Below are 16,177 nucleotides of genomic sequence, written 5' to 3'. Positions count from 1 at the left end.
TTATTATTAAAGAAATCAAATCTCAACGGTATGGACCGAAATATAGGAAGGAAAATCGGACATAGATTAACGGATATATTCTACGTCTTTCTATTTGTCTTATGTTGCTTCGTCTTCTCTGTTTTTCAGTCATTCTTCTGTGCTTCTTTTCATGCAAAAATCCCTACAGTTTTGATCCCATTTTGCATGGTTGATCGTTCGCGGTGGCAACGATGGTGGGGAACGAGTGGATCAATGGATACCTGGAGGCGATCTTGGACAGCGGGGCGGCGACGGTCTCCGAGGACCACCAGCACCACCGGCCGGCGGCGAGCCCGAAGAAGGAGCGCTGCGGCCACCACTTCGACCCGGGCCATTTCAACCCGACCAAGTACTTCGTGGAGGAGGTGGTCTCCGGCGTCGACGAGCACGACCTCCACCGCACGTGGATCAAAGTCGTCGCCACCCGCGACTCCCTCGAGCGCTCTGCCCGCCTTGAGAACATGTGCTGGAGGATTTGGCACCTCGCCCGCAAGAAGAAACAGGTCAAGAACTCAATCATCTCATTGCCTTCTTGATATGTTTTAATAATAATGTGGATTTGTTTCAAAATCGAATCTTTATCCTGATCTTGTTGTCCAATATCATGTTTTTCTCTTGATTTTACAATATGGATTCGTTTTTTTTTTTTTTTTTCCTGAATCTTGTAAAATTTTTTCTTCTTTAAAGATGTCAAAATTTTGCTTTTCCCTCCCCGGATGACAAGGTGCATTTGGATTCTGGGTTTAAGCCTCTTTTTGTCTCCCATTTTTTATGGCTAATTGTTTTGTATTCTTGTGTTTTATAACGTAAATTTGTTTCATTTGTCATTGCTTACGTTCATTATTGTCCACAAAAATCTTGGAATTTTTTTTTTTTCCTTCAAAGATGTTAAATTTTTCCTTTTCTTTTGGATGATAAGGTGCATACGAGTTCTGGTTCTAAGTCTCAGTTATAAGATACTATTTTTTTCGCATCACAGCCAGATGTTCTGTGTTCCTGGTTCTTTGGGTCCAGCTTTTTTCATTTGTTGGGTCTTATTTATAGTTATTTGATTTTGTCTTTGTATTCCATTATATGATAGGTTGAAAAGCCTGACTGTAACAGGAAATTGATACCTGTCCTAAGTTTTTGTTCAAGATCATGCTTTATGTTAATATATATTTTTACTCATGTTTCCCATGTATTGCATGTCTTCTGGATTTTGTTGTCCTCATGGATGTTCAATGTCGCCTTCCATTAGTATGATATGTGCAAGATACACCGAATGGAAGTAGTGGAATTGTTTCCCAATATCTTGTCATTCATGCATACATAATCCTATGTCATTGCTTAATCTTGTTTGTTTTGATTGTAGACCCATGTTGTTCATTTTCTTTTAATATTATATTAATTGGATGTAACATATGTATGTCCTATATATGTTGCTATCATAAGCATGTTGTTGCAGTGCAAATTGGGTTTGGTTGCCAAATCTCCATTTCAATATTTCATCCTTTATATTCTTGTTACTTGGATTCCTTGTTCCTTGAAATGTGTGTTGTTATTGTAGCCCATCATCATTCGCATGTTTTCTGATTGGATTTTCGTTTTGCATCTCTAAAGTTCCATTTTGACAACAGGATAGATATATGCAATATATGATGAATTGAAAATATAACAAATTTTAGGTGTCTTGTCAATGTGGCATTGCATTCTCTAGCAGGAATGCATGTGATAGAAGGTCAAAGGAGATACTTTGTGAGATTAAATTTGGAGAATGATTTTGAATTTTAAGACAAGTGTTTTAAGATGAATTTCATAAATTTATCTTCTGCACTAATATTATTTCATAATTGGCTTTTGCCTTTTTGTTTTACTATTGCCTATTAATTAATGCTTTCACTCAAGGTTCATTGTGTATCTTCAATATTTTTCTTGTTTGCATAATATGTGACGAAAGTGGAAAATAACTATATAGCGCTTGTAGAAGTTATGGATCCATTTCTATTTACATTAGGAGGGAAAAGTATAGAAATTCATGTTTTATATCCTCTGTCTCTTCTTATTCCTTTAGCATCTAACATATTTGGTTTTAAGCTTACCACATGATAACATTTGACTCACATATATTAAGATTTTCATAATTTTTTTTATCTGTGGACTACTTGCTTCATTGAAAATTAGTCCTTGATGATTTCGATATCTTAGATTTCGGTATTTTCATAGATAGTCCTAAAGCAACTGAGTATTCATAAAACTGATACCATATTTTGGGACCAGGCTTAATGGTGTTATGTTTATGGATATTTGATTTTCATCTATGTATTTGATTATAGAATGTGAAACTATTAGCAAGGAAAAATAGTTTGACTGAAGTAAGCGGGTACTGAAATTTGGTTGGTTTTAATCTTTTAAAAGTTTTAGCAATAAAGAGTTATTTGATTCATTGAATTTCTAATTTCTATTTTATTGGCACTAGAAAAAGTCACTTAAATTAATAGTTTGGAAGCAAATCTAATCAACTATTTCAAGAAGTTGTTTTAAAAAAATTGAGAGAATTTTGTTTTCACTAAGATAATTTAAACATGACATACAAAGATTTTATAAGTATGAATTTACTACCATAGAAGAAATGGATTAGTCCTCTTGCAGGGTAAAACTTGTAATCAATTTGAAATTAGTGAACTATCCATGACTTACTCAAGAAATGTTGCATTAATAATAAGATCTCAAGGAAAATAGTATTGGTGTCACTAGAACTATATGGTTCCTTAAAGGAAGGTGTACTGATTGTGTCCGCAATTTATTATATAAATTTAGGCATTTTATTCTTGAGAATGTGGTGGATAATTCAGGTAAGAAAATCTTTAAAACATGAAGAGTTTAAAAAGGTTCATACTTCATTATCTGCTGAAAAAATACATGTTATCTTGTCAATTTATTTTGTTTTTTCCTGACAAAAGGGTTATTTATAATTTTCCCCTATAAGATAAATTAATATCAAGAGATTGCAATTTAGATAAATATCAAGATTTTTTTTAGTTTTTGTTAAATTGGCTTAGTTGCATTCTGAAAATTGTATGTATGCATAAATGAGTAGATGGAATGGGAAGATTTTCAGAGAAAAGCAAAGCATAGGTGGGAGCAAGAACAGGGGCGTAAGGATGCCACAGAAGATTTGCCAGAAGACTTGTCTGAGGGGGAGAAGGGGGACACAATAGGAGAGATGGTGCAATGCGAGACACCATGGCTAAAACTTCAAAGAAACTTCTCTGATAAGCTCCAAGTTTGGTCAGATGAGAACAAGGGGAAGAGACTCTACATTGTCCTCATTAGGTACACTTCTTCTCATAAGTATTGTTATTTTCCCCCGAAATAAAAATTTTAGAAAAATTCTTAACTACCCAGGATCTCAAGGAAAAAAGCTAGTTGGAATATACTATTTTAACTCTTTGACTAATATAAGTGCCAAATATCTCTCCAGTATACAACCAATATGAGACTAAATATGCTAACATGGGCTCTCACACCATGATTGGCCCATATTTAGCTCTAAAAGGGCCTGTGCTACAATGTCCCCTAACCATACATAAGTTATGGGCTAGGTCCGCTTTAATACCATTTGAAACCAAGCAAAGTATTTGGTTAATTAATTTAATATATAGAAATCAAAACCTAATATCCTTTGCATGCTAACCATGTAGCTTCAAGTAAGATTTACCAAATATATTCTAGTTTACTAAGTTGCTCATCTATTTTGTTAAAGGACCTTTAGATGCAACCAAAATCAATTTTAGTTTTGGTTGGCTTTTATGGAATTTCAATTTTTGATAGTTTTGACACTTTCAAAAAAATTTGCTCCAAGCTTTATGGTTCCAATCAAAAATCAAGAAAATTAAAAAATTAAAATATAGAGGAAAATAAAAAGTCAAGAAAAGTCATTACACCTATCTTTAGAGTATTTCATATTATATAGGTTTTTAAGTGATAACTGGTGGCCGAATATAATGCTGCATATAAATGAAATAATCAAATATATTACGACATGATACTATAAACATATATTACTTAATACTAAATTATTCAAAAATTCGTTATATATAATAATTATGAATCCTTTTGGTGCCAATTTCAATTTTTTTAATTTTTAGTAGCACTCACAAGTATGTTGAATTTAGGCATTTCTTTTCATATATTTGAGGTAGAGGTTGTTTAGTCAAATGCATATAGTTGTGGAATGTTATATTTAATATGAATATAAGATACTATTTTGGGACATGTATTGTATTTTGTTATGTATAATAATATTTATGCAATACTATAATAGGAACCATTACAGATACCTGAAATTGTCAAGGAGACTTTTGTTATGTATCCTCTCTTTTAATTTGAGCAAAAAAGATAGAAAGAAAGAAAAGCCAGCAAAAATTGGTATAGCCTGTGATTAAATAAATACAAAATAATTACATTATGATGAAAAAACAACAAAATACACTTTGAGAAGGATGCTGATAACTAGTTTTGGCCATTTTCAGTATGAGCTGACCAGAACATGAAACTTCATTTAGTTTTGTTCATCTTCAGCCACAACCAATTAATTTCGGCTGAAATGGTTTGGTTTCAGCCAAAAGATAAAACTTTGGATGACGCTTCCATTCTTAGCTATCAGTTGGAGGATAAATTATGTAAGCATTTTTTACTATTTATTACCATGATTTTTTTTCTTATATATTCATTTAAGTACATACTTTAATTGCATTTTTCAGATGAGTAACTGCTTTTTGAAGGAAAGATGGGCATCTCTTAGCTTGACTTTTAGTCTTTTTTGGCATGAAGTTTGGATTTCTCTTTAGTATTCAACATTTTGCATTTTTTTACTGTCTCATGAATTCATATGTAGTTCTATATCAATGAATGTTAGGTAACTAGTTAAATTTAAATTCCATCCTCCAAATAGATAGATAGCTTCAGAAGTAATGCACAATTTTATTGCAGTTGTAAATCATGTCATTTTTGCAGACTCAGCTCTCAGTTTTTTCATGTTTAGATGGAATCCACAATTATAAGGAGCTGTACCCACTTCAGACCATTTTCTGCCTCAGGTATCTAGTAGCTGAAACACATCTAGATATCTCTCAAAATGACCTTAAAGTATCAGCTTCCAAAATCCTGCATCACTTGGAATTCATACTAGGAAAATAATGAAGAGTTGAGCATTTCGAAGAAAGTCTGTTCTTCGACTGATTTCTGAACTTACATCTCACTTTAAAGGCAACTTGGTATATTTCTCTCATATCCTTCTATGCCCATTCCTGTTACATATACCATTTCTCATAGCATGCTTCACGTGTCTACCAGTTACCTATATTGTCTACTTTATGAATCGCCAAATTGTTCCTTATTATCTCTATTTATTCGATGCATGTGGTGTTGTTGTGGGGAGGATTCTGCAGTGAAGTGCCTTTCATCAGATCTTAATGTTTTTTCTCCTCTTTTCTTTCTGATGTGATTATGTTATGTATCCACCAAGAAAAGCTCAGACCTTGTGGCTAAGCATTGAATATGACAGTTCATCAAAATTTCACTTCTTTGGTGGTAAATTATGTTTCTCTCCTTTATTTCTTCTTGTCCAGTTTGCATGCTCTAGTCCAACATAAATCTTTGTTCTGTCTATGGTCCCATTAGTCCAAATGCAATCTCTTTTGGAAATTCAGTTGCTCTCTGTTCTTTCTTGTCCAGTCTGCATGGTCTTGTCCGCGGGGAAAACATGGAGCTCGGCCGTGATTCAGATACGGTGGTCAGGTGATTACCATGTTGCTAAGTTCGATCTCTAATCCAAGAAAATGATTTATGATATGGTTGATATCATGCTATTCGCATCAAATCTTCAGGTGAAATACGTTGTCGAACTCGCTCGTGCACTTTCCATGATGCCAGGGGTGTATAGAGTAGATCTTTTCACTCGACAAATATCATCCCCTGAAGTAGACTGGAGCTATGGAGAGCCCACAGAGATGTTAACATCAGGCTCATATGAAGCAGATGGAACCGGAGAGAGTGCAGGAGCTTACATCATACGCATACCTTGCGGTCCAAGAAATAAGTATCTTCGAAAGGAGCTGCTGTGGCCACACATTCCAGAGTTTGTTGATGGAGCTCTAGCTCACATTCTTAATATGTCAACTGTGTTAGGAGAACAGATTGGTGGGGGTGTCCTGTTTGGCCTTATGTGATCCATGGGCATTATGCTGATGCTGGAGATTGTGCTGCTCTTCTTTCTGGTGCTCTGAATGTTCCCATGGTCCTTACAGGCCACTCTCTAGGAAGAAATAAATTGGAACAGCTTATCAAGCAAGGGCGCCAGTCTAAGGAGGATATAAATGCTACTTATAAGATAATGAGGCGTATAGAAGCAGAAGAGCTGTCTTTGGATGCTGCAGAGCTTGTCATCACAAGCACAAAACAGGAGATTGAAGAACAGTGGGGTCTGTATGATGGCTTTAATGTGAAGGTCGAGAAGGTTTTGCGTGCTCGAAATAGAAAGGGTGTCAATTGTCATGGACATTATATGCCGAGGATGGTGGTTAGTGTAGCTAGCTAGTATTTATTATGAATTGCGATGATAGTCACTTCATTTTTTTTTTTTTTTGGCATTTTAAAATCATCAAGAACATGTACATGATAAGAACTGCAGCACACCGTATCATACCAAACTGATGATGAGAGTTGTACCATAATATGTCACTTTTTAATACTCGTATATGAAAAAGTGACCTACCGACACTCGGTATACCAAATTGATCCCCATTATCGGCATACTAATATAATAATAAGATAGCACCGGTACGGATCCAGTACCGAGATGATAAGAATTATGTTGATAGGATAACACCAAGCCAATCAAAGCTATTTATCTTGCTTTGTGCTCTGCGTCAAACTTTGATATCAAACATATCATTCAAACTTAGTTAGTACCTACATAGGATTTGAGAATATTACTTGACATAAATAAATACTGATGCAAATCACAATTTTACCTAACAAACAATGAATTTTATTTTTCTTTAAGAGTATATTTGAAACGGTGAGCTATTCTTAAAAAAGTCAACTTCTTACATAAGCATGTCAGTGATCTGAAACTTTCAGCATACATCTTAATACAAGTCATAAAATTTGCAGGTCATTCCTCCCGGTATGGATTTCAGCAATGTCATAGACCAGGAAGATACAGCTGAAGCAGATGGAGATCAAGTAGATGGAGAACAAATGGCAATGCCTCCCATAGTTTCTGATGTAAGTCACTCCTGCAACAACTGTTTTTTTCTCCCATTAATATAGCTATTGCTCCCTCTGACATGAAGAACTACCGTCGCAGGTGATGCGCTTTTTTACAAATCCTCACAAGCCAATGATCCTGGCCTTATCAAGACCTGACCCGAAAAAGAACATCACCACTCTTGTGAGAGCTTTTGGAGAATCCCGTCCATTGAGAGAGCTTGCAAACCTTGTAAGGACTGATTCTTCACTCATTTAGGCTGCTTATTCTAGAAAAATATCCTACTTGCTTAACACGCGCTGTCATTAGACGCTGATAATGGGAAATAGAGACAATATCGATGAGATGTCGTCTGGTAATGCTAGTGTCCTCACAACAGTTTTGAAGCTGATTGACAAGTATGATCTGTACGGACTTGTGGCCTACCCAAAGCATCATAAGCAGTCTGATGTTCCAGAAATCTACAGGCTTGCAGCAAAAACAAAGGTTTGGATAAACTTCTCTCAGACTGTATCTTGAGTCCTTGGCATGGTCACTTAGTTAAGCAAGATCCATTCTATTCGCAGGGAGTCTTCATAAATCCAGCTTTGGTTGAGCCATTTGGTCTTACCTTGATTGAGGTTAGTATGATGATGAGCAAACTCAATTCAGACACCTATTACCAAAGTGGAACATCAAGTTACTGATACAAGAGCTAAAAAAAACATGTAGGCAGCTGCACATGGACTCCCAATGGTTGCTACGAAAAATGGAGGTCCAGTCGACATTCATCAGGTAAATAATATTACTCTTTTCTCTGATAATCAAATATCTTCATTTTGGTATAGTCGCTGATATTCCTCTGATGCTGTCACTTGATACTATGATAATTTTTTTTCCTTCTGGTCATATACTTCAGGCACTGAACAATGGGCTGCTTGTAGACCCACATGACCAAAAAGCCATAGCTGATGCTTTGCTGAAGCTACTTGCAGATAAAAACCTGTGGCATGAATGCAGGAAAAATGGATGGCGAAATATTCATTTATTCTCATGGCCTGAGCATTGCAGGACATATCTCACAAGAGTGGCTGCTTGCAGGATAAGGCACCCACAATGGCAGATGGACACTCCAACAGGTAACATGGCCATCGAGGAGTCGCTCGGAGACTCACTGAAGGATGTGCAAGAATCATCTCTCATGCTATCTATCGATGGAGAGAAATATTCCATTAGCAGTTTGCGAGATAAAGAAACAGAAAAGGGTGACCCTGAGGTACAAGATCAAGTGAAACACATTCTAAACAAGATAAAGAGACAGATGCCTGAAGCAAAGGGTGCAGACAACAGTGAAAAACAGCCTGATAACTCGGCGAATTCAGTTAACAAGTACCCTCTTATCAGAAAGCGGCAGAAACTCTTTGTGATAGCTATTGATTGCTACAATGATCAGGGAGGCCCTGATAAAAGGGTGCTGGAGGTGATCCAGGAGATCTTCAAGGCTGTGAGATCAGACTCTGAGATGTCAAAGAACTCAGGATTTGCTTTCTCAACCGCTATGTCCATCTCTGAGACACTAGAATTAATGAAATCAGGGAATATCCAGGCTAAAGATTTTGATGCTCTGATCTGCAGCAGTGGAAGTGAAATGTATTATCCAGGCTTTCAGCAGTGTTCAGAAGAGGATGGCAAGTTCTGTGCAGACCCTGACTTTGCCAAGCATATCGAGTACCGATGGGGTCATGAAGGTGTGAAAACGACGATAGAAAAATTAATGAACTCTCGGATGGTCAAGGTGATAATAGATCAGAGGATTCATCAAGAGTAGTTGAATTGGATTCGCGATCAACTAATGATCACTGTGTTTCATTCCTTATCAAGAATCCAACAAAGGTATGCAAATGTAGTGTCAGAAGAATTTCTGGAAATAAAGCTCTTGTTTAATAAGTTACATATATCTAATTGTCAACGCGGCAACATCCTGCTTCAGGCTAAGCATGTGGATGATCTGCGGCAAAAACTGAGGATGCGAGGACTCCGTTGCCATCTCATGTATTGCAGCAACTCAAAAAGGCTGCAGGTTATTCCTCTTTTAGCATCTCGGTCTCAGGCACTCAGGTATGTAGCTCAGTCAGCTTTAAGTGAAAGCAAATCCTGTGGGTAGATTGCAGTATATTTTTTGTCAATTGAGAATTATAAATAATTCTGTTACATAAGTCTTGGTCTTGAGTACTTGTTCATGGTCCTAAGTTTGCTTGCTGTAAGGAAAATCCTACAAAGCTTCACAATAATTCTTATGGCAAATTGTGGTATTAAGTAGTTTTTTAATTCACCTCAGGAATAAAGAACTCTGACAGATTAGCGTCAATGACAATAATTTAGAAAGGCGAGATGAAGGCATGGAGAAGTTCTGTAACACCAACTGAATTCTATTACTAAATATTTTTCTAGATTTATTTTCAAATGGGTTCTAAGCTTATTCATGCACAAATATCAAAGTTAATGCTACCGCTTCTCTAGAATTTTCATTTTAGACTAACTGTTCAGTTATTTCATATGTAAACCTAAAGATTTTTTGTCCACACCATTACGTTTCTTGGCAGTTTCAACTAGATTTTGTGACACACAAAAACAATTTTACAAATTTAATTTGATCAAGTTCTCATGTGACTTAATGAATATTAGCTTATTGTTTCCCATGTTAAAGTCCATCAACACCGGGCTGTTTGGTTCACAAGTTCTAGTAAAACAGCTTTACAGAAAATATAAAATAAATGGATTTACAAAAATGATTATTTTGTTGTTTTCCTTAAAACCTGTCTTGCCAAAATTGATGTCATAAAACCTGAGAAATGTTTTTACCCAAAAATATGTGCTTTTCATAAGACTTGTTTTACAAAAATCATTTTTTACAATTATGTAAAACAAACAAGCATCCAAACAGTCCTGAACTTAACTTACATAATCAGAAGTTATAAATATTGTTCTTTCTTCCTCGACAAGTTGGTTCGTGAACTGCTTTAACTCAAGGATGTATATGGCATATGACTGATGGTCTCTTTTTATTGAATTGAGGTATCTTTTCGTCCGTTGGGGTCTGAATATTGCAAATATGTATGTCATTGCTGGAGCAAAAGGAGATACAGATCATGAAGAGCTCTTATCAGGTTCCCACAAGACTGTGATCATGAAAGGCATTGTGGAAAAAGGTTCGGAGGAACTTCTCAGAACAGCAGGGAATTACCAGAGAGAAGACACTGTCCCTGGGGAGAGCCCCCTCATTGTCTATACCAGCAATGGAATAAAATCAGAGGAGATCATGAAGGCACTTAAAGAAGCATCCAAGGCTTCTGGAATGTGATTGACCATGACATGAGTATTCTCTGAAGTATATGTGTTGTTTTCTTCGTTCTCCTTGATTTGTGTATTTCTCAGTCGCAAACGAGAGAATGTAGGTACTAGGTAGCCTTGAGACATTATCAGATCTTATTGTCTTGATGGAATGCAAGGTAATACAGCATCATTTTCTACTCTACATCTTTACAGCTGCTAGAATGGAAAGTGCTCACAAGCATTTAAGGTCTACCTGGATTTAATCTTATTTTTATTTTTTTTCATAAGCATTTTTTTCCAAAGTATTAAGAGACTTGTGAGTCGGTATTATCCAAATGTCATTTGCGAAATAAAATAAATTAAAATGTAATTCATTTCTCTTTGAAGGCAAGTTCCTCTAAGTTCTTCTACACTCATCTTTCATGAGTTGAAACCTATCATTAACCACATTGGAATCAGTTCAGCAGTATCAAAGAGTCGCAAACAATCATATCATCATGAAATCTTCATGGCAAAACAACACAAGCAAATCTCAATGCAGAAAAATACATTATGATATCTATGTTGGAGTAAAGGGGGAAGAAAGATGGAAAGTTTAAAAGAAGGATGGCTTCAAGGCCTACAGCACTGCCACTCTCTTTAAGGCTTTATTCGCCCCTATCAATCTGGTATACAAGGAGAATATCCAATAAGTCTTTAGGATACAGTGATGCCCAACGTTTGATCACGATTTGCACTTATGGGTCAAACCAATGAGCGTTCACCGATGTCTACAGAATCACGTTGATCTGATAGAGTTGGGGTTGTCATTGTATTGTGATACAGGCAAATCGATCAGCTATTTATAGCGAAATCCACATCCTTTGGGTTAGTTGCTTCCTTTCATGAGAGTCGTAGGAATACTGTGTTTTCTTCACAAAAGAGCATCAATTCGTAGAAAAGATCCTAACATATACTTTTTTTCTCAAATAAGAGCATCAATCCGTGGAAAAGATCCTAACGGATACTTCCTTTCTCAAATACAGCAATCGAACTAGGGGTGGCAATTTTAACCAACCCGCTATGTATCCGATCCGATCTGAATGAGGCAAAGTTTATCCGATCCGATTGAAATCCGGCGTGGGTATGGGTTCTAGAAAAAAAATATCCGAAGTGGGTTAAGGTCAGATACGGATAATGGTATATCCTGATCTGAACCCGACCTGATATAATCTTAATATATGTATTCCCCTTTCAAAATTATAATGATTTTCTATTGTTTGCATGTACCCGACCGACCTCTCTTATATATTTCTACTTGACCCGATTCAAGGCGGGTACAGGATGGGTATGGGATTTTTACTTGCGAGGTAGGTATAGGAATTGGCAGATCATACCCATACCCGACCCCTTACCATCCCTAAATCGGACATTTTGAATTTTAAAAATAATAAATAGATTTAGTAAATTTTTTCAAAAACTCCTTTTGAAAATTGAGAACACCATTGAAATAAGATTCGAAATTCAAAATCCATTCAAATGGGGTTTTAACTCACGACCCTTAGGAAAGCCACCCACCAACCAACCACCATAACAGTTGGCTGGTTGAGATTTAAAATAAAACACGAGATTATTTTGAAAATATCTAACAATCACCCACCATTTTCAAAATAAGTGAATTTTATCAAATCAACAATAATTTTGGAATCTTATACATAAATGAAGATATCTTACAATTCGAATCTTCACTTAGTGAGGATAGGTTAAAAGTAGTTAGAATGGAATGGTAAACTAGTTTTCAAACTAGAAGTTCTGGTTTGACTAGCTAAACGTATCCTCATACAAAAAATTCTTATACCGATAAATACTCGATATAAGTTGACAATTTTATACTTGTGTCTGTATCCTTTTTATGCATGCTTTAAGAGCCAAGCCTTAGCTTTGAGAAGTGGCCTCACTTCACACTCACATAGGAGACTTGATCACAAGTGCCCCCATAACTAAAGCACTTCAATAGAATTCTATTATAGGTCTACTAAAAGCATTTAGCCCATCCTTCCCTTTGTACATTATGGGTACCAAGCACTTTCACCTTGGAATAGTATTAAAATTATAGTGCTTGTAATCACTCTTATAATATACTTTGTCTCATTAAACTCAAAACTTGATGTTGTATCAAGCGTTGAGTTGAGATTCCATGGTTGATGATCTTAAAACATGGGCTTGAGTGAGTCCCATCCCTTTTGATGCTCTAAACACCAAATCCCTACTAAGTTCCTTTATTAATGGATCTACCAAATTTTGACTCGATCTTACAAAGTCAACAATGATCACTCCATTTGTAATGAATTGTCTTACTTTGCTATGCCTTAGTCCAATATGTCTAGACTTTCCATTATATACTTCATTTTATGCTCTTGATAATGTGGCCTCACTATCATAATGTATAAATATAGGTGGCAATGGTTTAAGCCATAAAGGAATCTCATGTGAGAGATCTCTTAACCATTCAGCTTCTTTGCTCACTAAAGCTGGAGTAATAAACTCTGCTGCCATGTTGAAGTCTGCTATCTTGGATCCTCAAGAAATTACACCTCCACCAAGCGTAAAGATCCATCCATTTGTTGAAGTATAATCTTTTTTATTTGTAATCCAAGTGGCATCCATATATCCTTCTAAAACTAAAGGATATCCATTATAATTAATGCTATGGTTCATCATTTTCTTTAAATATTTTAAAACTCTACATATAGGATGCCAATGTAAATTACTTGGATTACTTATAAATCTACTTAACTTTCCAACAGCAAAAATAATGTCAGACCTAGTACAAGTCATAGCATACATTAAGCATCCAATAACTTTTTCATATTCTAATTATGCAATATGCTTACCAGTATTTAAAACTAATTTAATATTAGAATCAAAAGGTGTAGATGCAGGAGCACAATCTAAATAATTCAATTTTTTCAGTACTTTTTCTATGTAATGAGACTATGTTAAAATTAAATGGTCGTTATCTCTAAAATAACATCAGCTACACCAATATCTTTCATAGCAAAATTATAAGATAAAAATCCTATAGTAATCTTAACTTATTCTAAATCAATACCAAAAATTAACATATCATCTACATACAAACAAATAATAACACCTTTTTCCATTACTAAATTTAGTATATACAAATCTATCAGAGTCATTTATTTTATAGCCATTAGCAAGCACAATTTGATCAAATTTCTAATGCCATTTCTTAGGGGCTTGTTTTAATCTATATAAAGACTTAATAAGTTTACATACTTTATGTTCTTGTCCTGAAACAACAAATCTCTCGGATTGTTTCATATTTACTTCTTCACCTAATTCACCATTTAAAATTATAGTTTTTATATCCATTTGAAGAATAACCAACTTATAAATAGATGCAAGTGAAATTAGTAAGCTAATAGTTGTAATCCTACCTACTTTTGTATAAAGCCTTTGACCACCAACCCAGCTTTGAATTTATCAATAGTTCCATCTATTTTTATTTTCTTTTTAAAAATCTATTTACAATCAATTGGCTTAGAACCTGGTGGCAGGTTAACTAATTTTTATGTATTATTACCCATAATAGAATCCATTTCTTCATTAATAGCTTCTTTTCAAAAGACGGCATGGATTTCATTGCCTCTTCATAAGTTGTAGGGTTTGCTTCTACATTAAAACAATATGGCATATGCTTACTAAAGGATTCTTTAGTCTCTTTCACTAGGAACATAAAGAATTCTAATGCAAAGGTTTTTGCTTTTCTAACTCTTTTAGTTCTCCCAGGTTCAAGGTTTTCTTCTGTCATTCTCTTCGGAAAAATGAACATGTTCTTTAGGTCTAGGAATTGAATTAAATCAATTTTCATCAAATATGGCATCTCTTGATTCAATCACAATATTGATTGCTAATGAGTCATTAGATTCTATTACCATGAACCCATATACCTTATTATTTTGTGCATACCCTAGAAATATGCATACAATTTCTCTTTCACCTGACTTTCCTTTTTTTGCTTTAGGAACCCTTACAATTGCCCTACATCCCCAAACTCTTAAGCAGTTTAGGTTAGGCTTTCTTTTCTTTTAGAGTTCATTTGGGGTTGTATTGCTCCTTTTATTAGAAACTTTATTTAATATATGATAAGCTATAAATAAAGCTTCATCCCAAAAATCTTGACTTAAATCAGAATCAAAAAATATTGCATTAACCATTTCCATAAGCACCCTATTTTTCCATTTTGTCACACCATTCTGTTATAGTGTATAAGGTGCAGAAGTTTCATGAATAAATCCAATAGATTCAAAATAACTAGAATTATAGTATTCACCTCCTCTATCAGTTCTAAAATTTTTAATGAAAGTTTCACTATGTAATTCTACTTCAAACTTATATATTTTTAACTTTTCTAATACTTTATTTTTAGAATGCCACAAATAAACATAACAATATCTAGAATAATCATTTATAAAAGTTATAAAATATTTCTTTCCTCTTATGGTTGGTGCATGATGCAAATCACACACATCACTATGTACTAATTCAAGCAATTTTGTATGTCTTTCTACTTCAGAAAAAAGACTTCTAGTAATCTTAGTAAGCATGCATGTTTTACATTTGTCAATATTTTCATTAAAATATGGAATTAAGTCTAGTTTAGCCATTTCATGTATTCTTCTAAGATTTACATGACCTAAATGATTATGCCATAAATAAGGAGAATTGACAATATAAGCATAAGAAACATTATTTTTATTAATATTAAACCTGAACACGCCCTTATATATATATAACATTTTCCCACAAAGATTCCACCATTAGACATAACAAATTTATCTGTCTCAAACATTAATTTGAACCCAAACTTGTTAAGGAGACTACCAAACACAATAATTTTTCTAAATGCTAGTATATAATATACATCATTAAGAGTACGTTTTTGCAGAAGTAAATTCAAGTTGTACGGGTTCTTTCTCCTTAACTTGTGTAGTAAACAAGTTTCTCATGTAGAGGACACTTCCATCTTCTATTAATTTATACTTCTAGAACAGATTCTTTTCCTTGCACACATGTCTGGTTGCACCAAAATCAATCCACCAAGCTCCATCGCCTTCAAGAACATTAATTTCCAATATCATTACAATTAGGGGTGGAGCTAGAAAATCTATCTTAGAGGGGCCAAGAACCAAATATAATTAGACTTGAAAACAATAAATTCTAACTAACATACATACTATATATATGAAACAAAATTAAATCATAATCAACATTGTTAAGGAATCCTAGTCTAATTAGAAATCCTTGTGTATGGAAAGTTTTCTAATTATTAGAAATTCTATTGTTAAGGAGTCCTAGTCTAATTAGGAATCCTTGTATTAGGAATTCTATTGTTAAGGGATCCTAATTTAATTAGGAATCCTTGTGTATGGAAAATCCTAGTGAGTGATTTGTGGAGGGATTTACGGCTAAATTGCCCATATATTAATCTCTACAAGTAGTATAAATATCATAGGACACCACATTGGAGTATCCAATTCTCCAGCATTCTTTCTCCCTCTTGTCTCTCTCTACCCTCTATTTTCT

The 16,177-nt window shown here is 34.7% G+C and overlaps 1 protein-coding gene and 1 pseudogene across 1 annotated transcript; one reads left to right on the top strand and one right to left on the bottom strand.

Moving 5' to 3' along the window:
* Positions 1-212: 212 nt before the first annotated feature.
* On the top strand, positions 213-13,754 carry LOC105051141 (probable sucrose-phosphate synthase 2). The gene is given in 14 exon segments (XM_010931443.4): positions 213-524; positions 3,101-3,336; positions 5,740-5,794; positions 5,892-6,210; positions 6,213-6,583; positions 7,180-7,293; positions 7,376-7,507; positions 7,586-7,762; positions 7,843-7,896; positions 7,988-8,050; positions 8,175-9,045; positions 9,048-9,148; positions 9,246-9,373; positions 10,331-13,754. Coding segments are annotated over 14 exon segments (3,219 nt in total). The 3' UTR covers positions 10,617-13,754.
* The window catches only part of LOC109506241 (uncharacterized), a 26,297-nt pseudogene continuing 18,444 nt past the window's right edge, over positions 8,325-16,177 (bottom strand).

The sequence above is a fragment of the Elaeis guineensis genome, chromosome 9 (assembly GCF_000442705.2).
Source record: "Elaeis guineensis isolate ETL-2024a chromosome 9, EG11, whole genome shotgun sequence".
Lineage (NCBI taxonomy): Eukaryota > Viridiplantae > Streptophyta > Magnoliopsida > Arecales > Arecaceae > Elaeis > Elaeis guineensis.
This window is presented reverse-complemented; position numbering and strand designations above follow the sequence as displayed.